At 41.9% G+C, this 25,476-nt stretch overlaps 5 protein-coding genes across 6 annotated transcripts; 3 read left to right on the forward strand and 2 right to left on the reverse strand.

The window, feature by feature from the left end:
• Positions 1 to 2,031: 2,031 nt before the first annotated feature.
• Positions 2,032 to 5,040, forward strand: Cpr28 (cuticular protein 28). Its single transcript, XM_077399796.1, has 3 exons — positions 2,032 to 2,186; positions 3,100 to 3,344; positions 4,220 to 5,040. The coding sequence occupies exons 1-3, from the start codon at positions 2,178 to 2,180 to the stop codon at positions 4,278 to 4,280; spliced, it is 315 nt and encodes a 104-aa protein (XP_077255922.1). The 5' UTR covers positions 2,032 to 2,177; the 3' UTR covers positions 4,281 to 5,040.
• A 929-nt stretch (positions 5,041 to 5,969) lies between these two features.
• On the reverse strand, positions 5,970 to 14,166 carry LOC143893913 (anillin-like). Of its 2 annotated transcripts, none has more exons than XM_077399773.1 (20): positions 14,033 to 14,166; positions 13,249 to 13,429; positions 12,715 to 12,835; positions 12,021 to 12,218; positions 11,263 to 11,447; positions 10,983 to 11,171; positions 10,196 to 10,679; positions 9,801 to 10,108; positions 9,622 to 9,712; positions 9,279 to 9,526; positions 9,068 to 9,193; positions 8,790 to 8,968; positions 8,592 to 8,694; positions 8,290 to 8,530; positions 8,037 to 8,201; positions 7,737 to 7,960; positions 7,477 to 7,635; positions 7,169 to 7,391; positions 6,928 to 7,072; positions 5,970 to 6,842 (listed from the first exon to the last, which is right to left on the reverse strand). In XM_077399773.1, exons 2-20 carry the CDS (start codon positions 13,318 to 13,320, stop codon positions 6,725 to 6,727), a joined length of 3,579 nt encoding a protein of 1,192 aa, XP_077255899.1. In that variant the 5' UTR covers positions 13,321 to 13,429; positions 14,033 to 14,166; the 3' UTR covers positions 5,970 to 6,724. The 2 variants fall into 2 exon arrangements, with proteins under 2 accessions (XP_077255899.1, XP_077255898.1); XM_077399772.1 differs by having other exon boundaries at positions 10,196 to 10,748.
• Positions 14,167 to 15,026: 860 nt separating this feature from the next.
• On the reverse strand, positions 15,027 to 17,774 carry LOC143893918 (serine/threonine-protein phosphatase 2A regulatory subunit B'' subunit gamma-like). The gene is made up of 6 exons (XM_077399781.1): positions 17,307 to 17,774; positions 17,055 to 17,212; positions 16,585 to 16,971; positions 15,636 to 16,175; positions 15,433 to 15,560; positions 15,027 to 15,348 (listed from the first exon to the last, which is right to left on the reverse strand). The coding sequence occupies exons 1-6, from the start codon at positions 17,368 to 17,370 to the stop codon at positions 15,237 to 15,239; spliced, it is 1,389 nt and encodes a 462-aa protein (XP_077255907.1). The 5' UTR covers positions 17,371 to 17,774; the 3' UTR covers positions 15,027 to 15,236.
• A 314-nt stretch (positions 17,775 to 18,088) lies between these two features.
• On the forward strand, positions 18,089 to 20,374 carry Edem1 (ER degradation-enhancing alpha-mannosidase-like protein 2). Its single transcript, XM_077399778.1, has one exon. The coding sequence runs from the start codon at positions 18,089 to 18,091 to the stop codon at positions 20,186 to 20,188; it is 2,100 nt and encodes a 699-aa protein (XP_077255904.1). The 3' UTR covers positions 20,189 to 20,374.
• A 353-nt stretch (positions 20,375 to 20,727) lies between these two features.
• LOC143893917 (CXXC-type zinc finger protein 1) lies at positions 20,728 to 24,681 on the forward strand. The gene is made up of 6 exons (XM_077399780.1): positions 20,728 to 20,973; positions 21,189 to 21,310; positions 21,415 to 21,505; positions 21,583 to 21,803; positions 21,891 to 22,467; positions 22,684 to 24,681. Exons 1-6 carry the CDS (start codon positions 20,944 to 20,946, stop codon positions 23,197 to 23,199), a joined length of 1,557 nt encoding a protein of 518 aa, XP_077255906.1. The 5' UTR covers positions 20,728 to 20,943; the 3' UTR covers positions 23,200 to 24,681.
• The last annotated feature ends 795 nt before the right edge of the window (positions 24,682 to 25,476 follow it).

Raw genomic sequence — 25,476 nt, forward strand, 5'->3', positions numbered from 1 at the left:
CGACGCATCTCCCGCGCACGACCGTGGCCTTGTTCGAGTTGCGTTCGTCCGCGAAAACGAAAGCAGAAAAGAAGAGATGTGACGCGGGGGGGAGGGCCGCGAATCCGCGCGATCGAAAAGAATTGGGGCCGCGCGTAGCCGCGAGATGAAGAGATGAGATTAATGTCTGCCATTTCTACCAAATTTAACTTTAAACTTACTTTTTATCTTTTTCTCGTTCTAAGAATTGAAAAAAGATAAAAAGAGTAACTTGAACCAAGATTAAAGTTGATCCGCATTGGTGAAAATGGACATGAGAGACCAAAACCCATCGAGTATACGTAATGAAATTTATATAAGACGTACGATCTCGCCGTTACTCTTCTTCACGTGTGCGCAAAAAAGGGTACTTTACGTTCGAAAGTTCGCTACTTTGAAGTAAATTTCAGGAAAATTTCAGACGCGGATGACGGCGGTTAATTCATATTCGGGACCGAGCTTGTCGCGCTGGCGCGAGACGAATGAGGATCGTACGCAGCGATCGAAGTAGTGTCGCATTGTAATATGATGAGAACGGGAACAATCGTCTTTGTGCATCAGCCGGGTCGCCCTTGGCAATGATTCCGCGGATTCCTGCCGCGGAAAACGTTTCGAAGGCGTCAATTCGCGATGCACCTGAATGAACGGACGGAGTAGACGCACACAAATATAAATACGCGAGCGTGTTCGCGGGTGTTTCAGAATGAGAGGGTCGTTGCGCAACGCGTAAACGCACCAACGCGACGACGACGACGAAGGCGCGTCCAGGCGCAGCGATCTCTTCGTTCGGCGTATCGATGCGCCGACGTCTAAATCGAAAAATATAATTGCGCGCGGCGTCGCTGTAAATGCACGTAGATATGCGCACACTTAACGGCATGCACGGTCGTAAAACGCACGAACGTCGCGTGCATAACTCGTTGCATCGGTAAATATCGTTAACGCCGTAAGACAAGGCGGTGGAACGTCGTTAGGTTCCGTCACGCCTTTATCGTCCTCGGCGAGCGCGCTTAAGTTAAATGGCATTTTTATTTGCGCGTGAAGAATTAATGACTTATGTAATAAGCTCATTATTTTAAATCGCATTTGTTCGGCTTATTTGTATCTGCAATCGGAACGCGGGATACCTGTATATCAGGATTCTCTGGTAGCGATTACGATTACGCGCGAGTAATATTAACTGCGAGGGGTGAGGGGGGGAGCGTCGTTATTCCGTCACTCGTTAGTGTCAAAACTTCACGCGAATTACAGCTGATTTCTGCCAATTATAATCAGATTTGCATTTCTGTGGTTTACGCTTTGAAGCTCGATTAACGTGGGGCGCGATGCAGCGAGATCGCGAATTTGCGAAAGGCAGCTAGTAACTGCCCCGAAAGCTATCTTATTTTTTACAAAACCGCAAGTTTAATAAATATAATTAAATAAAGTTGATTATATACATATATATATATAATCGACTTTACCGGTATGTATGTACATATGTATAATCAACGTTAATTATACGTACATATAAATATAGAATTAGCAAATTATAATTTGATGTTTCATATAATTACAAATTATATGAAAAATTTGTAATCACAATATAAGGGCTTTTTGATTGCGTGATTATTCCAATACCTATATATATTCACTTCTAGTAGAGTTAGAATAAAAAATAATAGAGCTGTAAGAACCTACACGCCAATGGATATAAGACTTGATAAGAAAAGCAATTATTCATTTTAGGAAAGATATCCTAAGATCTCCTTTTTTCGAGAATATGAAATTTTCTCAAATTTTACGGTATATCTTTACGGTAAAGTCTGTCATAAAACAAGGCTCATATTACCAGCAAATTTGCCATAAATTATCGCAGCAGCGTGCGTTTGCAATGCAAAGCGATACAAGCCCGCAAACGAGCAGCATCTAACGGCGATCGTATACCATCAGATCGCGGATGCATCCTTGCTGCGGGAGAGACTCATCCGCGAATCCGTCGGGGGCTGTTGCTGCTGCACGTGCTGCAGGTGGGGGGATGTGCAACGCGGCACCGCGATTTTCCTATATAAAGGCAGATGCACCGAGAAATCCTCGGTATCTACGTATCGGTCGTCGTTTAAGGACGAAGGGCCGCGAAGGATCGTTCGCAGATCGTTCGACCAAAAGATCCTGGCGCGATGAAAACGGTGGGTGCTACCTCCTAGAAATCCAGAGAGACAGAGGGAAAGAGATATACGTTGTACTCTAGATACATCGAGATCGTCAGCGGACACGCGATTGCTCTTCTTTAGACCTCTCGGGGCGGGACGGAACGGAAGAAGGGACCGGAATCGTGAGAGGGTTCCCGTCGATTTTTTTCGGGCCGGCTCCTCCCGATACGGACGCAGCCACCCAATTTTTGCGCAACAGTGAAAGTGAAGAGGATTTGTGACATTTGTGCCATGCGCGCGTGAGATTACGCACACTCGTTCGCGGCGTGATAGACGTAGCCGCGGGAGAACGTCCACAGGGTTGGACGTCGCGGAACGGCTGTAACTTCGATGATTAATTTGGAGTACATTTCTATCTTTTGTTCCTCCTCGATTTCAAGGGAAATCTGACACAGCGACCTTTTAATATTCGAATATATTATTTAAACAGAAATCTCTCAAATCGATAGCCTAGAAATTCGGGTCGAGTCGAGTTTAAGTGTGGTCTGTAGGATTTGTGTTTACTTATTCCGGCCAATTCGCGAGAAAGTTTCGTTTTTTTTTTTTTTTTTTTTTACGATATTATGTAACTCGAAAAAATTCAGGATGAGTCGAGAAATCAATCAACGAGAGGCTATCATTTCTCTGAATAAACGAAATTATTGAAATTAAGATCTGGCGACACGTTGTTTGCCGTGCAAGCGATATTACTTGATCTTATTTTGTAACACACATCTGATAGTGACAGCTGAAAATGTTTAAATTATCTCTCGCGGTAAACGAATTTAAAAAGATATACCTTTAAATTCAATTAAAGATTAATTTAACAAAAGTCAACGGCGACGAAGAAAGATGATACGTTTTGTCTTCCCTTAACGAAATGATTTTCTTACCTCTCTTCGTCACGCAGGTGTTCGTCATCCTGGCGCTCGCAGCCGGCGTTCTCGCGGCGCCGCAAAATCCGAACGACATCACGATCGTGAAGCAAGAGGAGTCGAATAACATAGGGGTAGGTGGGTACCGTTTCAGCTATGAGCAGAGCGACGGCCAGAAGAGGGAGGAGACGGCGGAACTGAAGAACGAGGGCACCGAAAACGAAATAATGAGCGTCGTCGGTAGCTTCAGCTTCATTGGGCCGGATGGACACACGTATAGGTACGTGAGAGCGCACTATGGGACGTTTGTACCTGTTTTTTTTTTTGGCAAAAAATAGCAAAAATTAAAGTGAAGCTCCATAATATTTCAAAACTCTAAAAGCTTCGACAAATAGTAATGACACGTGGGAAAAATTTGAGACAATTTATCTCCACTGACCTTCCACCAGTCTGCGTCGACTCCATCAATCTTCCATCGATCCTAAACCGATCTTCCATAGGCCTGCGTCGATTCCACCGACTCCAAAAACCCCTATACACATAAATTCATCTCGTGAAAACCAATCTTTCTAATTTTGATTTAAAAAAATAGGCACAAACGTCCCATAGTGGATTGCCGCAAAGATCATTTTAGACGACCCGTAATTCGATAGAATTCTATTTCCAATCTTATATTCTGTGTTTTTATGTATACGTGTGTGTATTTTATATACGTATTTCGAAGCTGAAGATTCTTTCAAAGCGTCGAAGAAATTATTCTTTAGATGAAACATCTATTTTACTTCGGTCATTCTAGAATTTAGAAAAATTTAACTTTAATCATTAAAGACTTACAATTAGATCTGCAATTCGTGTTGAATTCAGATCTTAAAATTCTATATTTTTTACATAATTTCTTATATTTTTTTATATGTATTTCGATATGTATATGCATTTATATTTTATGTATGTATGTATTTAATTTTCAAGTGTCTTTGTATTGCACGGCACATTATCGAATTTTACCCTGGACTCTGACACGAATTATGAATCGTCTAAGGTGATCTTTAGGATCACAAAAATGATTACAGGCTCGAAAAATCTTATCGGTCGCATTGTTCGGGAATATATTGTTTGGACAGTTATCTTTAAACAACACCTTCTCTGTAATTGCAGGGTCGATTACACCGCGGATGAGAACGGATTCCAACCGAAGATCAATCTCGTCGCAAAGTAAACAGGCTCGAGGACTGAAGATACATTATCTTAGGTCGTTGACGTACACGCTCGTGTATTTTACACACGAATTAGAATACTTCTAATTGTATGACACTGCGAGGCACGCGATTCACTGATGCGAACGGCAATGGGCTGGCCTTGGTCGCTGATTCGATCGAGCTTCCCTGCGATCGTTCTTTCCTGGCCGATTTCGTTTTCGCGAGTTCCGCGATATCTTGCGATATCGTGGTATCTTGCAAAGAGAGAGGATATGCATGTACATCATTTCTTAAAATCGACAACAATCGCGCGATCGCACAATTGGACTAAATTTCCTAATATTTCGCATCGTCTTCGCTCACTTAAAATCAAGAATGATTCTTCAGACAATATCACGAGTGTAATTAACAAAATTATTTCGTTCGACACTTTTTCTCTTCGATGCATTCGCATGGCGTCCGCGAATGTCGCGCAATATCGCGATGAATGGGTCATGTATTCGTGTCTCCTACGAGTGAAACGCGTGCTTACTCGCAATATGCCAATATGTATCATTCAGTTTCTCGAAACTGCCACTTTGAACGAGAGACGTCGTTCGTTCACAATCTCTATCTTCCACCAGCGAGGCGACGATGCAGCACTCATTGGAGCGCCGCGGCACCTGTTTCTCACCGGCGCAACCTCTTCTTTTTTTTTTTTTAATACATGTATCTCATTATCTATTTCTATATGTATCTATAACAGAGGACAATTCGTGCAAATAAACTTGTATACATAAATCTCCCTGTGATTGTTTACCAGGTGTGTGTGGCGTCGTGGTTTCTACAATGAATAAACTCCACTTTAAACGATCTGCAGTTTGCATCCAAAATTTCAAGATAGAAGTTTACATTTATAAATTTCTTATAGTGTATTTTTATGTATTTTATTATACATATGTATCTTGATTTTTTAGTTGCTTTTCGTATTACATTACACACGAAATTATGAACAGAATAGTAGCCTAAATTCTCACGTAAATTACAGATCGTGCGAAGTGGTTGTAACATTGAACTTCTCTCTTACTAATAATTATATAAATAGATATACATATAGTTCATAAAGTATATAATAATCTCCCTTAAATGACTTATAGTCCGCATCGGAATTTAGGACAGAATTCTCTTTATAATTTCATATTGTTTATAATTTCCGAGTTTTTATGTGTGTATTTTATAGACAAAATATTTGAAGAATCCAAATGTGTACAAAATATTAAAATACACATACACACACATCAAAATACGCGATATATAAAATTATAAGAATCCTAAAATCCGACGTACGAATTATAGATCGTTTACAATAGGTTTTGGGATGAGAACAAGAATTGGTTTTCACGATACAAAAAAGGATATTTAATTCATTATAAAAAGATGGAATATTAGTCATTTATACTTACGTTAAGAAAATATCAGTTAGCGCAGCAACTTTAATATAATAATAATTATTATAAATCAGATTGTATATAATTATTAATATTAATATTATTGCTAATATTAATGTGTAAGCTCGTAATTTTACGTATAAAAATCTCTTAATTACATTAGTAAATACTAATTTCCTACGATTAGCCTATGTACAATCTCTTCAATATGTACTATATCGAAATAATGTCTAGCTTTGAAATTTATGGCAACTATTTGGTAAACGTATTGGTGATCAAGTATTTAAACAATTTATCATAATTAAACATGATGTGAAAACTGGAGTATTGTGCAACTGTATGATTGAACAATACCGAAATAAGATTGCAATAAAGCCAAAAGTCCCTCGATGAAACAATAGCTATTAAATCTTTTTCTTGTCAACTGTAAATAGACTGCGCAGTTTCAGAAAGTATGAGGATGTACCGAATATTTAATACATATACCCATATATATTAAATATTTCAGTAAAGGTATTGAGCGGGTAGAACTTCATGAAAACTTGCAAATTTTGATTTCCAACAAAATGGCTATTGAAGTTTAATGAAATATTTTATAGATTGCGTCCACGATTAAAAACCAAATTAATTCACTCGAATGTCTATATTAAAACAATTAATTGATTATTTGCAACACAAATAATATGAAACGTGTCGCTGATGAAAATTTTCACGCGGCCAAACGTAGTACATTCGCTACTTCCTTATGTATAAATACTTGCGTTGTTTATACGTATATGTATATATCAGTACATTTTATATTTTTTTTTTACATTTGCATCATTTATATATCGATTAGATGCAAGTAGCATATGTCTTAGTAAAGCGAAATAGATTTTTCTTCTTTTTTTTTTGCAAAGTATTTTAAGCGAAGTATTTTATCCTATATTTCGATGAGCGATGCATCATGTGTCGATGCATACGCATATCTCCTATCACAAATCGATCTAAACGTACATGAATACGTTGCTTGAAATTAATGAATTTAAAATTGATTTTTAAGCTTTGTAAATAGAACTTCTGGACGATCCCCAAGCTCTTATTAAGTTTAGAGTTTTATTTAATTTCGACATCCATTGTAATCCTTCTTCTTTTGAGTCAGCTAATAAAAAGTGGCTGCAAACAGAAAATTAAGACAAATTGTATTGTAATTCTAACACATTCCATATTAACGACAGAAGTAAAAGACAATGATACGTACTCGGTTATAGTTTGTTTTCCATCTGTCTTCGTAATAATATTACTAGTGTCTCCAGGTTGCGCGGGTCTCGATATCTGGATTAAAAATGTGTACGGACGAGCGTATTTTTCTCCGTTTATAAATCGTACATGCTTTGTAACTGCATCTGCAATCGCGATACCACAGAAATTAAATTAATAATAATCGGTGTTGAAATAATATGTAGAAATTATGATAGTTGGAAGTTCAAAGGTAAAGTTACCCTCCAAGTCGAGACATCCTATTGGGTTTTTCTTGTGCTCGTCCTCAGGATGTACCCAACAGTAAAGTTTAGCGTCTTTAAGCCAGCACCATCTTCGACGCCAAGCACCCAAGTTCGTAATATCTTCGTAGAGAGTTAAAAATCCGCGATATTCCACCGACACCGAGAGCTTACGCAATATACGCATTCGCAGGTGTCCTTCCACAGGAGAATGTGACGAGACCTGAACAGAAGATGCACATTGTGCATGTGAATTATAAGCACGTTAAAATTATAAATCTCCGCCATACTAGAGAATTAATACGCACTCCGAACAAAGTAAATTGCTCGTAATTTATGTCACGGAGGGTAAGAGTCGCAGTCCCAGATAATTCGAAAGCAGGTGATCTGATTACGTTTGGACCTGCTGGGCTCTGTATATCTGGCATTACAAACTGATTCTTTTTCTTTGGCGTCTTATTGACCGCCTGCAAATAAATAACAATATTAAATATGACTGTTATTGTAGTATATTTTATTTTGTTTTAGGTTTTAAAAAACCTAGAAAGAACCTTGCTTCTAAACTTACTTTCACGTTATGATTGATATGATACTTCTTTTCATGTGGCAAATATTTTGGGTGCGTCTGAAAAGTGTATACTTCAACAAGAATTTTGAAATCACTGTGCAAATTATCAAGTTTCAACATTGAAGTAAAAGGAATACACGAGTCGCCTGGTTCAGCAGTCGCTGCTTGGGTAGCGACCACTTCTCCTAAGTAATACATCAAGCAGACGCAATGAAGATACGTATCTGCAACAATTTGCAAGATTATTTTGATACACCCTCGTGTGGAAAAGTAACGTAAAACATTTGACATTACACTTACTCATGTCCATGTTTCGAAAATACTCTTGTTTGAGCGGTAACGTAATAGCAGAAATAGTTAATGACCCACTCCCCTCTGCCTCCGGCGAACCTGCCTTAACAGGTATCAGTGTGCCTTCGCGTTTCAGCCTTTGCACTTCATTCAATGCAGCTTGGCGTTTATGAGCTAGAAAAGAAGTAGAAAAAGAACTGTTTAGTAACAATACTTAAGTTTTGTGTATGCATATAAGATTAATACAAAAATAAAAATTTACTAGCAACGAGCAGAGCCCATTCGCCTCCGACGTGCTCACTAGAACCATTGAATTCGACAGTAGAAAGACATAAATTCAATGCTTTGCTAGCTTCTTCTATCTTCTTTTGTTGTGTTCCAACTTCGTCCAATAACTTCTTCACTTTATTTTCTACCAATATAGCTTCGTCTACGCGTTTCTCTGCATTGGAAACTGAATTCGATTCTGTTTCATATCTTGCAACTGGATTAGTTTTAGCCAACTGAAATTATAATAATGTTATAGTATTTTTCCGCATCAATTAAGATATTAAAACAACTTACTTGAGATTGTTGTCGTCTGTATGCACTAACAGTGCGTACTAATGGTATGACGCGCTTGCCACCATCCTCTAGTTTACTTGATTCTTTTAAAGGCGAACGATATCTGTGAAATTAAAAATAGTTTGTAGAAAATAAGTTAAGGAGCAAGAAAAATATTTTCAATTAAAAAAAAAAAAAAAAACGTATGATTGACTGTACTTGGATGTATTGCCTCCCATCGACAGACGTTCGCCACCTTTATTTACTTTAGGCGGTGTTGGACCTTCCTCTCTCACTTCACCCAATTCTTCATCAAGACACTCGTCCAAATACTGATCCATTTCATCGAGTACTGAAATGTCTGATGTGGTGCTATCTGGATCCGGTTCTATGCATCTCTGTAAATGTAATATTAAAAAAAAAAAAATTAAATATATCTGACGTACATCTAATAATCTGCAATATCACATTGACATTAATCTTTGTACATCGTATACCTTTTTGTTGAACATCGAACGTTCATCGAGTGCTTGCAAGATACTGCGTCCAAAACTCGTACGCCCAAAGGATGAATTTTGTACGCTTTCTTGATCACTTTCAGTTTCCTGGTCAGTTTCATCATGCTGCAAAAAATTGAAGACAAAATTATTTCTTTGGATATATGTGTGTGTTTATATGTATATTTTTAGTTTTAATTATTTATTTTACTCGAATATAATAATCGGCTTCAGAGGCCGTCTCGGTTTCAGTTTTCTCGTCGAGCGTAGCCGTCACAGGTTCGGTACTGTCAACAGTGTATTCTGTATCGCTCTCGCTGTCTGTAACGCTCTCGCTTTCTGTAGCTTCAATCTCGGATAAATTTGGATAAAGAGACCCTGGTTTCGGAGGACACACGCGGATACGTTTAATATCAGATGTCGCATTTAAATGTTGGACCTTGGGTGGGCTTCCAGCAACTAAAAAAAAAATAGAAGACAAACTCACCATTAGTAACAAGTTAATACTTGTATAACAGAAGAAATGTAGTAAAGAAATGCTCTTTTTTACGTACCCTGTCTTTTCACCGGAGATGATTTACTGTGATACGATATGATTTCCGGATGTGGTAATGGCGGCGGCGGCGGAGGTTGGGCGATATGATCCTACATTCAATAAATAAAATAAATAATTTATTATGTCACGATAAATATGTTACGCTATTCTCCTACGCATAAAGTAACTTGATCTTACAGGAGCAGGAGTCGGTTTCACTGGGCAAACAGGCGAATTCTTCGGTGACGAGGATTTGCCACCTCCTTCGCTGCTCTCGCTCGTTCGGACGCAAGATTCAGCGGCGGCACGAGCAACCTCCTTATTGGCATTAAACCGCGAGCGTAACATGCCTAATTCACGCTGTCTCTCAGTGTGAGTAGCTTGTAAAATGCGATTTTCCATTTCTTCCACTTTGTTTCTACTGTTGCCTTGCTCGAACATCGCACGTTGTTCGAGAACTGTTCTGCCCGGGACATCGGCGTTTCGATTGTTCATCGGAGATGAATCTAAATATGATGAAATATTATTATATTATTGTTAGATAAATCGTACAGAGAACAAATATTCTCACAATTAAAAAAAATTATATGTACCTGTATTAGATTGCTTGTCCTTTTCCCGTAACTTTTTAGGCGGTATCGACATCGTAAGCGGCGCTTTGGGTATTAATGCTTCTCCTTTATTTCGCTCGAAAAGCGCCATCCTTTCGGCGAGCGACATTTGAGCAGGATCTTTCGCCTTTGACTCAGTGCTTTTAGCTTCAAACATCGATGCTTTACTCAACACCGAACCTGATGGTTGGACCACAGTCTTTGGCGAACCGCTAAATAAAGTTCTCGACGGTAATCGAGAACTGCTAGTAGTATTCGCGCTTTTAACATTTTCAGGAGTATTAGAAATTTTACTGTCGTTGCTTCTAGAAGAGTTAGCCGGACTTGCGGTCGCATCACCTTCCGTTTTCTTGCTCCTTGGTGAACCGTCAAACTTTTCAGGCGTAATTCGTTTCCTTTCCATCTGCTGGTGAGCAGAGCTTGTAAACTTGTTAGGTGATAAACGACTTGTAACTGCGTTTGATTCCTGGGAACAATGCTTATAGTCATACACAAGACGAGAATTGCTTTTCGTACGACTAAAGCCTTGAGCCTCCTGTAAATATTTTTTGCTATCCAAATATTCTATCCAAATATTATTCAATCACTACTTCCTTTCTTCTAGATACATACAAAGTGCAGCAAAATAAAAAGATAGCGATATAAAAATCTAACACACGTCATATCTGAAGCACATCTTTATGATTTTATATAACACGACATGAAAAGTTTTACGAAGCTTTAGTCTTTTAGTCTTTCATTTTTTAAGGATAAAATTAGAACATCTTACCAAATTTTCTAATGTGGTTTTATCCCATTTTAATTGTTTAATTGGACTTGGATCTTTGCTCTTTCTCCCATTGTTGGCAGTAACCCATTTCTTACTTTCACTCGTACTTGGTTGCGGCTCCGATATATTTTTTACTTGCTCATTAAATTTTGCTTGTATTTTCTCTGCTTTACTGTTTTCTGCCTTGCTCTATAAAACAATTATAATCGGATACGCAGATTTAACATATCATTTTGTTAAAATAAAACTTTTAAATTTTAAATTAAGTGTTACAAAATACCTTTGAATTAGTTAATGTTGGATGAGATAAATCATCCTCCCAATTGTTAATCGTCGAAGCTAAAGCCGCTAATCTGTCAAGTCTAGCGCCCCTCTTAACTGGTTTGTAATCTACATTACTTTCTTCCGCGGTGAATTTTTCTTCGGTCCTGTGTATGGGTGAACTCAACCCAAGATTACTATCATCTATAAAAAAAAGTTACATATTATTTCTTCCTGGCACCTAAGGATACAAATATTAAAAATAATTGATTTATTTTATGCCAACTTGAATACATTCTTTAAAAAAAAACGTATACAATATTAACTAAATATAATATTAAGACTTTTTAATATTAAAAATAATTGATTTATTTTATGCAAACTTTAATACATTCTTTAAAAAAAAACGTGTACAATATTAACTAAATATAATATTAAGACTTTTTAATATTATATTTAGTCTTATATAAAATTTTTTGAATATACAATAATAGAAGCCCTCTAATACAAGTTACATAATTGTTCAAAAAAAATTGTAACCATGAAATGGATATGTGATATGTATATTCAAGCATACTATATGTATACGTTCTGTGTGTGTTAGTACAAACATACTGATGTATCAGTGTTAGAAACAAGTTTTGAAGCAGCTTGTGTGGGAGTAACCGAATGGAGAGATTCAGAGTGATATTTAAAAAGCTCAGTCTATCACTCATCCAAGAGAGATAGGGTTCTTGCTCAATATTCAATAAAATGTTATTTTTGAATACCGCTTACCAGAATATAATTTTCCAAGTCTCTGCAACTTGGATCGCACATTACAAGTTTCCAATTTCCCATTTTCCTTATTGTCCTGTTTATTGTTCTCAGACGTGACACTCTTAGATACAGGAGACTTACGAGGAGACTTAGCAGGGAGTGCGCTGACCACAACTGGTTTAACCGGCGATTTGGCTAAATTCTTACTTGCCGCTGCTGAATAAAATGTTTCTTTTAATCCTAATCCCTCTAACGTTTTTTCCGCCATTTAATCAAAGAGATTTTAACTATTTGCCGTTTCGAGAGTAAATGAGCTAGGGCTCTGAAATTTCTATCTAATGTTCCCTACTACAACAACTTTTTTTAGGGGTAGGGGGGATTATCCTACGGCCATTGGTTTTCCGGAACAAACGACCGGAACAAAACGACGTTAGAAACGCATGAGACACGAAGGGAGCTTTCCAGCAGTCGACACAAGTATCGTTTTGTCTTTGTTACTCATTGCCAAAAAAGAAAGATAGAACGATGTTTGTGTCGACCTGTGTCGCTTGCTGGAAAGCTCCCGAAAGTGCCTGGTTGGAGGAATTAGGGCAGATTAGGGTTAATAAACAAAGAAGCTAATAGCTACAGATTTTATCTTATAAATTTATTTTAAACGTTTTTAACTGTAACTGTTAAAATTTCATAAGACAAGTTTATCTGGGAGGATTACCTGTAGCTTGTTCAAGCAAGGCATTCGCATTTTTCAAAGGGCTTTTCTTAACATTGTGTCCTGCGTTCAACAACTGCTCGTCCAACTTCTCTCTCCTTGCTTTAGCACGTTCCAACATACGCTGTTTGCGAATAGAAATATATGTCAGAGCGTAACAAATCAAAAATTAACAATTTATAATAATTTATAACAAAAATGCTCGTGTGTCAATCTTTATTATTACGACATTCGATTCTATCACACAATGGCGTTGCGTAAACAGCACTCAACAAGGTACTATAGATCTAATATTAACAGTAGACTCAGTGATCAATTTCATGTCATCTCTTTTAAAAGTAACTTACGCAAAAATGTTCACTTCGGAAGCAAATAGTAAGCGACAAAGGGGATTCAGATCGACGTAGGTACAAATCGTGAATGCAGTCCGTGAATTATAACTGCGTCACGGTACGTGCCCAGGGTATTACGCCGTATCTTGAGCCGCGTCTATCTCCACGAGGTGAACAAAAACAAAAAGGCTGGGGGGTCCCTTACCTGGATGAAGGGCTCCATTATTTCTGGCTGGTCTGCGAACGGCGTGCCCGACGATTTCCAACTCTCGCTCATATTCCCACACGTACCACACGTAGTCGCACTGCGGGGACGCTAAGGGAGACACCACCCTTTGGCAAGGACACCGAACGAATGCGCGAAACGATCCTCGCCGTTCTGTAAGCTGCAACGCAACGGGAGTATCCTTATTTCCGACCGTTAAATTTGAACGCGGGCGCCATACTGACGGGAAGTCCGGAAGTGGGGACTGTGGGGAGTGGGGAGTGGGGTGAGAGCGCACGGGGCACGGGGGTAGGGCGGCAGGCGTCGAGAGAAGAAGAGGAAGCAAGAGGGCGCGGAGGGGTTGGGGGGGAGGAGCGGGCGGAATGACAGTTCTCGCCGATTCTCCCCCCCACCTCGCGATCCCTCGCGGCTGATATCTCGCGACGCGTGCATGAAACGTCGCGTCGAAAAATGCGCGCGAAACGCACAGGGGGACCTTTCATTTCACGAGCATGGCATGTCGCACCCATGCTCCGCGTTTTTTTTTCTTCTTTCCTTTCCTTTCCCCTCTGATTCCAACTGCCAACGCGAGATAATTCGCACTGTCTGTCCAACGTGCCGATTGTTTACGCTTCGTCTGCGTGACTTTCGGACGAGGCGAAGGTTCGCGAACTCGGTGAGGAAGGACGAGGAAAGGAAAGGAAGGGGGATCATCTCACGCGATCGAGATATGCGAGAAGGGAAATACAGGCTCGATGTCACAAAGCCGGGGATGATAACAAACCTTGCGCGTTCCACGCGAAGTCGGGATCGGATTACGAATGTCGAGCTTCGTGCCGTATAGGACGGTACGCCACAATGATGCGAGAAGGGACGCGAAAGACGCGACAGAGGCTGCGTCGCAGTGATGTAGCCACAATTTTTCTCCCCCCCCCCTCGCCCCTCCACTGTTAACAAAGCAATTAAAACGGGACAATTTACTTCTTTTCGACTTTTGAATTCCGAAGGGAGAATTTAAAACAGAAATCCGTACATATTGCTTCTAACAGAGAAATTTATATTTCAATGCTATTAAATGATATTAAAAACTTACTTTTTGTAGTAAACAATGTGCTCTTCGATATGAAATCATTGTAAAAAAAAAAGCGAATTTTTCGCAGGCAAATGCAAAAATACAGAGCAAATGTTGAAAAAAGTCTTGTTAGTAAAAAGTCGTTTTGTGTCTCAAATCCTTTTCAAAAGTGAGAAGAGGAACGAGAGATATGTTTCGTGAAGAAAACGCTAATAAAAAAATTTAAAACTCCAAACTTTTCTTTAGAAAAAAGAAACGTTAATTTTTCTTTTATTCTCCGATTCTTACAAATTTGGGCCCTCTTAAACAAGACACACTTCAATCACATTTAATAGTACGTTACTGACGTGTAATCCCATTGTTTGACCTTTGACCTCACGTTTTGAAATTGCGCTACGTGATTGGTCCACCGGGGTCATGTTCCAAAACTCACTCTGGGTAACTAAAATCTATAGTTTACGTCACGTACACTATAGCATTTTATTTAACTAGAGTAAGTTTTGGAACATGACCCGGGAGGATCTCTCGTACGGTACGAATTATGAATTTGTAAATTCAAATTTTATTACAATCGTACGAATTGTGAACCGTTTGAATCGTGGAGCAAAAAGCGCGCGTTGTCAAATGAGAGTAAATTAGGACGTCAACGTGAACCACGGATGAATCAGTCTAGGCATTTTGTAGCGGCAAAATTAATCAAGAAATATTTAAAACGATGTAGAATCTATTAATTGTAAAAAAGTTATACAATGTAATGGCGATTGCCAGTTCTGGCACGTGATAAATTAATAAAAAAGTCTTATTACTACAAAATCATCGCAACGTCGCGTCAAACACATCAGGCGTTGATATCCAGTCGCGCGCTATCTATCCCGGTGGGACGTTTATCTCGTATTCTGGGATGAGAAGTGCTTCGTCATACATGGGACGACTCGTCCCCGTTATCAGCCGCCATGGCTTCGCGATTTTCGTACGCCCAAAAGCCGTGGAATTCGATCAAGATACTGACCATCGTGTCGCCTTGTCCGCTGTTGCAATCAGAACGTTTCAGTTTAGTCACGATACATTGCATCTTTGTACCGTAATGTATCACATATAAGGAATCTTCTTACCAAGACAGTAAATCCTGCAGCGTAATTTTGCACGGATCTGCTGGCTTCACCATATCGAATATCTCGTCTTTGACATCTTCGAAACTAACAGGTTCTTGCCCGTGCATCGTCATCTGCTCTTGTATAGCCTGCAAAGAGATACCTCATTATTCAGAAACTGTTAAAAAAAATTACATTGTAACAAGGATATAATAAATACACACCCTGAAGAAATAGTTGAGGCAAAAGGTATCCAAGTAACCGCGATTGTTAATGTCGAGAATGCGAAAGAAATAATGAAGACTCTGCGGCTCGTGTCGATTCTCCAATGCCAAAACAAAATCCAGATACGTCTTGTAGTCCATCTCGCCCTCGTAGGTCAGGCATTCTTGAAACACTCTCTCGAGAAAGACGCCGGTTAAAGTACCGGTGCCATATCCAGCGAGTTCCTCTTTGTTCAACATCCCGTTGTGATCCCTGTCTAAATTGAGATATTGCCCGTACACTTTAAGCGCCGAAGGCGCGGAGAACCAATTCGCCTCTTGCAAATCTTTGGGCAAATCCTCGTCTCTCAATTCTAAAAGATCATCCAGAAAGCTGCACGCTAAAATGTCCTGAATACGAACTCGTCCAGTTCGCAGTGGGTCTAAGAAGAATAGAAATTTCCTGACTGCTGTGCACACGTAAAACGAATGGAACGACTTTTCCAGGCCTTCGAGCTGTGGCAGCGTTGGAATTAGTTCTAAGATATAATTCTCCAAGTCCTGCAAATAAATAATTAAAAGAGCATACCGTTAAATGTGCGATTAAGACCTGAAATCTGTTACATTCAAATAATTAGAAAGTAAACGCTAATTTCTGAAAAAAAAGTTTAGAGCTAAAGCTCTAAACCTCTGAACATTTTTATCAGTATTCTCTTTGTGATCTTATGTGTGATTGATATTTTTCTGTTCAATTTATTTTGAACGCCGAAGATGATTTAAAGTGACACAGAATGTCTTGTGATCTTATTACTTATCAATATTTGCCATATATGTTTGCTTCTAACTGTAAAAAGTTGGCCTTTCCTTTTTATGGCAATTTTGTAAAGAAAAAAGAGCAGACTCGATCTCAAAAATATAATACAGCGTAAATGCAATAATAAAACAGAAATTTTAGATGATAGAGACTCACCGACTCTCTGAGGTAGCCCTGTCCCGTAATATCGTACAAGGAAAGCCCGATTCTCGTTTGGTGCAACCAAACTTTTCGCATGACGTAATTAAAAAGCGCCATGATGCTAATTCTACCGTGTGGATCTCCTTGCTGGAGCTTGGCGAAAACGACCGCGGTAAAGTACGGGCTGCACTTTGCTCCTGCCAGTTTGCCCACTTTCTTAAAGTCTTCGTAATTAATTAATTGGTCGTCCCCCGACAAAGGTGGACTGTGATGCTTGTCCAATAAGACCCAGAGCGCCTTCAGTTCATTATTGTCGAGCAATTGTCGAGAACGCCTCTGGAGGAACAAAGCGCGCGTCTCCTCCCGTAATTTCTGCGGTAGAATCTCGTCTTCTTTCGGCAGCTGTAACACAACGTTACAATGTAGAACAGAAAACATATTTCAACGCTCTAGCATTGTTCAAGCGTGCAAGACCCAAGTAGTACCTTGAAGTAAAACTTTGGTATGACTTTGTAAGTGGAATCGTCCTTCGCCTTCGCGCCCTTCCACTGCTGATACATCTTCCGAAAGTATTCATCCTCTTTTTTTTCAACCTCCTCAGAATTCTCTTGACAACTCCGTTGAGAACTCTCCTCAGAATCCGCTGTAACAACATGTTTCAGAGCCAAATAAGCGTTTTTTACTTATTGTATTTTTAGAAGAAACGGTGCTTTTATTAGAAGACAAAATATACGTACGTTTCTTTGCCAAAATGCGGATCCGCAACAGCGTTTCTAGCTCCATGTTCTCGTGAACGTCCATGGTATTACTTTCTTTTTGTAAAAAGTGCTTCCAACTCGTAGAGTGTTAGCTCGAACACCTTTATATCAGATTGTTTTCTTTCTTACCATCTTCGTGTTGTTATTCTTCCAATCTTTGCGACAGTTGTACTAATATTTAGTTGTACTGATTTAAAGTTCCTTTTTTTTTAGTTAGGTTATTTCTGGAGTAGAAAGCTATGGAGTAGAAAGGTCTTCGACTCTGCCCTTGTATTATTTGGCGCAAAAGACTCTTAATTTATTAATTTTCTTGACAAAACTGACTATGACTCTCATCTTCAGTCCTCTCTTCTGAAGTTCCTCTTTCGGACTTTCGGTCGCTTTGGTTATGTCGCGTCGAGATCAGCCGGAGGCCGCGACGGAGTCGATTTCGAGCGTCACACAATACTCCTTTCACACAAGGTCCCTTTCTTGTTTCTGAAAACGAAACGAAACACGAAAATCCAATTTAGATCGTCCGCGATCACGGTGATGACACACGGCAGTGGCGAGTGGCGGGTGGCGGGTGGCGGCACGAATTATAGGTTAGGGTGACGTCGCGCGGAACAACGCGATGTTTACGGCGAGCGGCGGCGGGATTGTTTTGATTACGTGGCGAGCGCGGGGCGGTCGAGCCTCACCACGAGGGACCCGTCGCACCGCGTAACGTCGAGACTCGAGTCGAGACGACGATGCACGGTGACGGTTAAAGTGACAGCGAGATGATTCTCTTCAGAGCGGGCTCGATCCTCGGCCTCCTCGTCCTGGTAAGCGGCTTCCGGGAGTACGGCAGGCGGGAGCTGATCGGCCTGCGGGATGAGGTACGGGCCATGTTCGATTACGCCTACACCGGCTACCTGACGCACGCCTATCCGTACGACGAGCTGCGCTCGCTGAGCTGCGACGGCTTCGACACCTGGGGCAGCTTCTCCCTGACCCTCATCGACGCCCTGGACACGCTCGCGGTGATGGGCAATTACTCCGAGTTCCGTCGCGTCGCCGAGCTGATCATCGGCACGCGGGCCAACTTCGAGGCGAACATCAACGTGTCGGTGTTCGAGACGAACATCCGGGTGGTCGGCGGCCTGCTGAGCGCCCATCTGCTGTCGCGTCGGGCCGGCGTCAAGCTCGAGCCCGGCTGGCCCTGCAACGGCCCGCTGCTGCGTCTCGCCGAGGACATGGCCAGGAGACTGATCGCCGCGTTCGACACCCCCACGGGAATGCCGTACGGCACGGTGAATCTCAAGTACGGCGTGCCGGAGGGTGAGACCAGCATCACGTGCACCGCCGGCATCGGCACCTTCCTCCTCGAGTTCGGCACCCTCTCCCGACTGACCGGCGATCCGCTCTACGAGGAGGTGGCCATGAACGCCATAAAGGCGCTGCACCACTACAGATCCAGCATCGGCCTAGTCGGCAACCACATTGACGTCCTAACCGGCCACTGGACCGCTCAGGATTCCGGCATAGGCGCCGGGGTCGACTCCTACTTCGAGTACCTCGCGAAGGGTACGTTGCTGTTTCAGGATCCCCTGCTGGCCTCGATATTCCAGGAGCACAAGCGAGCGATAGAGAAGTACATTCGTCGAGAGGACTGGCATCTGTGGGTCTCCATGACCAAGGGTCAAGTGACCCTGCCGGTCTTTCAATCTCTGGACGCGTACTGGCCCGGCGTGCTGAGTCTCTTCGGCGAGATCGGGGACGCGATGAAGTCCCTCCACAATTACCATCGCGTCTGGAAGCAGTTTGGTTTCACCCCGGAATTCTACAACATCCCGCAGGCCGAGGCGGGGACCAACAGAGAGGGCTATCCGTTGCGGCCGGAGCTCATAGAGTCCGTCATGTATCTTTACAGGGCGACCAGGGATCCGTATCTGATCCAGGTGGGAGTGGACATCCTGAGGAGTCTGCAGCACAGCGCGAAAACCACGTGCGGCTACGCGACCATCAACGACGTGCGGGACCATCGCAAAGCGGACCGAATGGAGTCCTTCTTCCTCGCGGAGACCACCAAGTACCTGTACCTTCTCTTCGACACCGACAACTTCATCCACAATACCGGCTCCGAGGGCGAGATAATCGACACCCAATGGGGCCAGTGCGTGGTGGACGCTGGCGGATACATCTTCAACACCGAGGCCCACCCGATCGATCCTGGTGCTCTATATTGTTGCCGGCCGGCGCAGGAGATCTTTCCCGACAAGAGGCCGATCCTGAAGAGGTTCCTTCCGACGCAGGATCACGCGCCAGTGGACGATTCCTCGCCGAACGAGCCTAATCGCGAGAACGATGCCACCGGCAGGAATCCAGACGTGATGCCAATCACGATGACGAAGCTGTCCGAGATCAGGCACCACTCGGCGAGCGGGAAGAAGGATGCTCTCAACGAAAGTGTCCCGTCGCCGAACGTCTCGTCGACGTACGACTCGTCGGATTCCGCCGAGCGGGAAGACGAGGTCGAGGAGGTCGAGGAGGAGGAGGAGAAATCGAATCGGAGCGTTCGGTTGCCAACGGCGCAGATATTCGCGCCCTCGTCGACGATGTACAAGGCTGACGACAGCGACGGTCCCGACGGCTTCGAGCCCCCGATACTGTCGAACGGACAATACTCGGCTTCCGGACACGCGACGGAGGGCGGTGTTCGACGGAATTTTACACCGAGCCCCGCTAAAGCCAGATTCGAGCCGCAGATAATGCTGGAGAACATCAGACGCGGGAATCTCTATCCGACCAACGTCACAGCGAGGCGGAACCATCAGATCCTGTCCTGTCAAGCTCAACCATTCCTACAACGAATGTCGATCATAGGAGAATTTTTTTAAAGAGGAATAACGCTCTGGCAAGGACCGAGGGAATATACGCGAAAATTGTGCGAGTCCGTCGCGGCGATTCTCAGAGTATTTTTGATTCGCGCGTCTTTGTTACGCGTACGTTGTACTTTAGGATATATTCCTGTGATATAATTGTTGTTGTATAGTTTCTAATAAATATATAAGATATTGCAAGTACCAATAGTCTTTTCACACATTTTACTTTCTTATCTTAAACTCAAATTTAAGGAAACAGGATAATTTTATTTGGCATAATTTTAATAAATTCTATGTAACTTTAGCAAAAAGTTGTCATTAATGTTTAAAATTTAATTATATGTAACTCTTCGCTTCTTTGTGAAAATAATCTTTAAATTTCATATTTGTGAAATATAAGGAAATACGTCACGAAGTACAGAAATGTAAAAATCGTTGTAGCGTATTTCGATTTTATAATTCACGCTTAGGTTTCTCTCGGGTATATTTCAAAATGAAAATTCTGAAAATTTTTAAAAACCTTATTTTTTTGCATTCTGCCTTAGCGACTGTGTCGTATTGCCGACAGTGCTGAGGGGTGGTGCTGATCAACAATGGCGAATGGCGACGAGACGAGATTAGTCGCTTGTCTTTTCGTGCGGTCGTGAAACGTAAACGTATGGCTCGCCGTGCACAAGCGAGATGCGTGTAAATAGTGTAATATAAATATTGTAAAACCGATAGAAACGTTACTTTCCTCGTGTTACTCCGAACTCCGAGTTCACTTCGCCATGGCTGATAAAAGGCAGCACAGTTTGTCGGTGAGGATAAAAAAACAATTATGCAGTTGTATATTAAATAAAATACAATCTTTCGCCAGCTTTGCGAACGAGAGTATCGTACATACAAATTAAAATAATCTTATTTGTTTTGTGCAAGCCCTTTGTAGAGTATAATGTCTAAAATATGCCATCTAACCTCTTCGTTGTAAAAAAATATATTTGGACTGATTTCAACGTGCATATATTATGTGTAGAAAGAGGAGATAGCGAAGCAGTTTATGCTGCCGGAGAGGAAGAGCAAGATCGCAACGTTGCTGAAACAGGATGGTCAAGCGTATTGCATTTGCAGAAGCTCGGACAGCTCTCGCTTTATGATGTGAGTAAACGTATCGAGACGTCAAAGAATTATTTTTGTCTAAACTTGTCATATCTGAGAATCTGAGACGAGAGATTGCAACCCTGCATTTTGAATTATTTCAGAGGATGCGACGCGTGCGAGGAGTGGTACCACGGCGATTGCATAAACATAACTGAGAAGGACGCGAAGCACATAAAACAATTTTTCTGTGTTGTAAGCAAGCTTTTCAAATCAAGCAAATCTTTCAAGAGTAACGATGATAGGCAACTCGGTGTAATTGATTATCGTAGCGTTGCAGAGAGGAAGATCCGACGTTGATAACGCGATACAAGCCACGCAGGACTGACCGGGATGACAGGAAACATAAAAAGTACAAGGAGAAGGAGAGAGCGCACCGATATGAGTACGACGCGCCGTGGGGTCCTACTGTGGAGAAGAAATCCTCCAAACGTTGCGGAGAATGCACAGGATGTCTACGTATGGAAAATTGTGGAAAATGTGACGCTTGCAGGTAACGTACAAAGAAACGATCGACAAAGTTATCATTTGTGCGAAGCAGTCTTGCTAGAATTAATCTTCTTGGATCTCATATGTGTAGGCATCTAAAGAAATTTGGACCTTCGGTGCGACTGAAGCTCAGATGCATCCAACGAACCTGCCGTGTAGTAGGCGATCCGCTGAAACCTTCGAAGAGTCTTAACAAGGGAACGAAATTGACCAAGAGGCGGAAGAGGGACTCGAGCAACGAGAGGAATGAGTACTTGGAGCCACCGCGCCACTGCTATGGACCAGCGTGCACGAAGCAGTCGCGACCCGGTAGCAAATACTGTTCCGACGATTGCGGCCTGAAGCTGGCGACGAGCAGGATCTACCAGGTGCTACCGCAGCGGATACAGGAATGGTCGTTGACCGCGTGCATCGCGGAACAGAACAACAGACGCGCCCTGGAAGCCGTGAGGAAGCAGCAGCACGACGTCCGTAGGATACTGCAAGAGCTGGAAAAGAGACACGTCGAGTTGGATCGTATTGTCGAACGCGCGAAACACGCGTCCATCGATCCGCAAGCCGAGGTAGACGACTACGACGACACGGAGAGCAGCATGTACTGTATAACGTGCGGCCACGAGGTCAACTCGAGAACCGCCATTAAACATATGGAAAAGTGTTTCAATAAGGTATTACAAAACGCAGTGTATGTTACAGAAAGTCACACAGGTGGTTACTTGGGTATACGAGTTTCTAATGGGAGCATTTATGTAAACTTAAAATATTGTGTGTATACGCATTTGTCACTTTTCCTAGTCTCATTCGAGTTAATAAATCATACGATTTATCTTACGAAATGAGTTTTCCCTCAAAATGAAAATGCTTACTTGGCTTGTATTTTGCAGTATGAATCACAAGCGTCCTTCGGTTCGATCTTCAAGACGCGCATCGAAGGCCAAGTGATGTTCTGCGACTTCTTCAATCCTGGGAACAGGACTTACTGCAAACGACTACGCGTTCTGTGCCCCGAGCACTGCAAGGATCCAAAGATCGGCGACACTGAGGTATGCGGTTGCCCCTTGGTTACGAACGTGTTCGACGCTACGGGGGAATTCTGTCGCGCGCCTAAGAAGAGCTGCGTAAAGCACTACATGTGGGAGAAGCTCCGACGAGCGGAGATCGACATGGAGAGGGTGAGGCAGTGGTTGAAAATCGACGAGCTCGTGGAGCAAGAGAGGCAGATCCGGTCGAACATGGCGACGCGAGCCGGTGTATTGGCTCTAATGTTGCACTCCACTTATAATCACGAGTTAATGGAGCAGATGACACAGGAACAGAGTAGGGAACAGCTGCAGGCGATGGAGGAGGAACTGCGAAGGAGATATGGTGTACATCAGAAGGAGCAATGCATGGACCAGTGATTCTCTACTTTACACTTGACTGATATCGTTGCTAGATCTGTAACTTTCAGCTGCACTTGCTTACCATTTTTCTTAGCAAGCGTAGCTAAACGAAACAGATCCAGTGTTACTATTTTAACATACTCTTTGTTTCGAACTGATTACGCGTTGCACGGTCAACAGTTTTCCTAACAATTGCCGATGTAAACTCGCGGACTCAGGATAAAACGTTGAAGAGCTACAGAAACTTGGTACAATGGTTGTAAAACTTGTACTGAAATGTAATGTGCGTATATATATATATATATATGTATGTATATTGTGTACCTGTCAATAGCATGATTAAAATAATTCCGTATCGCAAATATGATACTTTTAAGCTCTGCCATTTTTTTAATAAACTTACCTCGAAATCGAAGTACATTCTGCTGAATACGTCTTCAAAGAAAATATATGAGAAAAGAATGTTTTGGTAACGTAATACCCATCCTGTTATAATCGTACTTACGCTTGTAACAGAACGTAGTACCACATTCTTGATTAACTTATATAACAAAAAGTTTCTCCAAAAAAAGTGGTAGTATGCAACAGATGGAGAAGCAGGTAGTTTCTTTTCGGCAATATCGTTATTATTTACATTATGATATATCGAGATGCAGACGTCAGGATTTTCTTCACGTACACTCCGACAATTAATCGTTTTCAACAAAAACCATTTATTCACAGGTCGTAGCCTCTGCGGATGCAAAATAACACGCCAAACTAGCGATCTATCGCTTAGCTTCGAAAAATAATCGCGCGAAGCGCATAGAATGGACATATTCTTATCCTCTCAGGAGAACCGCCTGTTTCGAATCGCCACCCCTTAAACGCGCTGACCGCGACGCCTTACCGAAACCACGTTTCGTTGACGCGCGATTGCCGCGAGATTGTTATCATTATAGTCATTTTGGAAGTTTACGTAAAATATCAAAGAGATAATAAGTATCATCCACTGTCTATGGAACTGAGATATGTGTTATCTCAGCACACTTTTAATAACTAACCCGCTTTACTCACAATATATCTATATATAACAAACAATAATATAAACTTATATTAAACTTGCGATGCAACAATTAGGAACAAATGTGTCAATGCGATGGCAGTACGAAGCTAACGCGTCCGGATGTCAAATTATGCGATTATCCAACACAGACTCGTCGAAAGTTAACTTGTCTATAATCCACGTAATCCTACTAACTAATGGTTTCACGATGAGGACCGCGAGAGCGATCACTGCGGAAAGAAGAACCGGATAGGCCACGATAAATTGATCGTCGAGTTCGTACCAGACAAAAATTCAAAAGTTGCGCATGTGTATATGTATATCGGAAATGAATTGTACGCGAATTAAACGGAAAATTTGCGACTCGCTTTAAGGGACCGGTTGAAAACAGGCGACCATATCCCGACATATATATAATATTTATATACGTGCGCCGATCTCTCACATTGTACGTGCATTCGCTTCAAAAAGGAGAAAAGGACGAAGAGAAATAGAGAACGACTCATTCTTTTTTCTTTTATCACAGTATTGCACGCAAAGCTTGTACGAAATCGCAAGTAAGACAGCATAAAGGCCAAATGGCGGACACTACACGCTCTCCTATCTCTCTCTCTCTCTCTCTCTCTCTTTCTCTCTCAGAAACACATCCGCGGGAAGGGTTGGAATTCTCTCGCACAAGTAGCGAAATGTTCAGTCCACTTCCTCGTTCTCCCTCTCGCTCTCTTTCTCTCTGCCACTCTCATTCATACACACTCCGGCATATTCTTTCACATTCCATGGCAACGATTCCGAACGACCCTTCACACCCGTGGTCCATGACAGCTTATGCGTATATCCGACAAGTTATTAACAAAATAATAAGCCACACGTGCGTGTGAATACATCACCTGAGAATAAATCGTGATATATCTCTTCGCTTTCTTCGTAACGATCCCTCCGGATTCCCCCCCCCCCGGCTTTTTCACGCAAAACGTTACAATTTTCCATCTCGTACGGTAGTGCCTTAACAATCTGTCGCCGTTCAACGGAAAAGATATAGCGCGCAGTGATATTTCGCTCTTGTCCGGGCTGACGCGGGCCGGATGGCTTCGACGTCTTAATATTAACATCCTAATGGAACGTTAATCTCCTTAAAGAAGCCTCGGAAGAAAGTCGCCCCTCTCCGGATAATTCTGCGAACGCTCGACAATGCGTACAGAGAGAATCGCTGTACTCCCGAGCGATCTGTCGAGACAGATTTAACACGGAGT

The sequence above is a fragment of the Temnothorax americanus genome, unplaced genomic scaffold, assembly GCF_048541705.1.
Source record: "Temnothorax americanus isolate GAGA-0224 unplaced genomic scaffold, ASM4854170v1 Scaffold13, whole genome shotgun sequence".
Taxonomy (NCBI): Eukaryota; Metazoa; Arthropoda; class Insecta; order Hymenoptera; family Formicidae; genus Temnothorax; species Temnothorax americanus.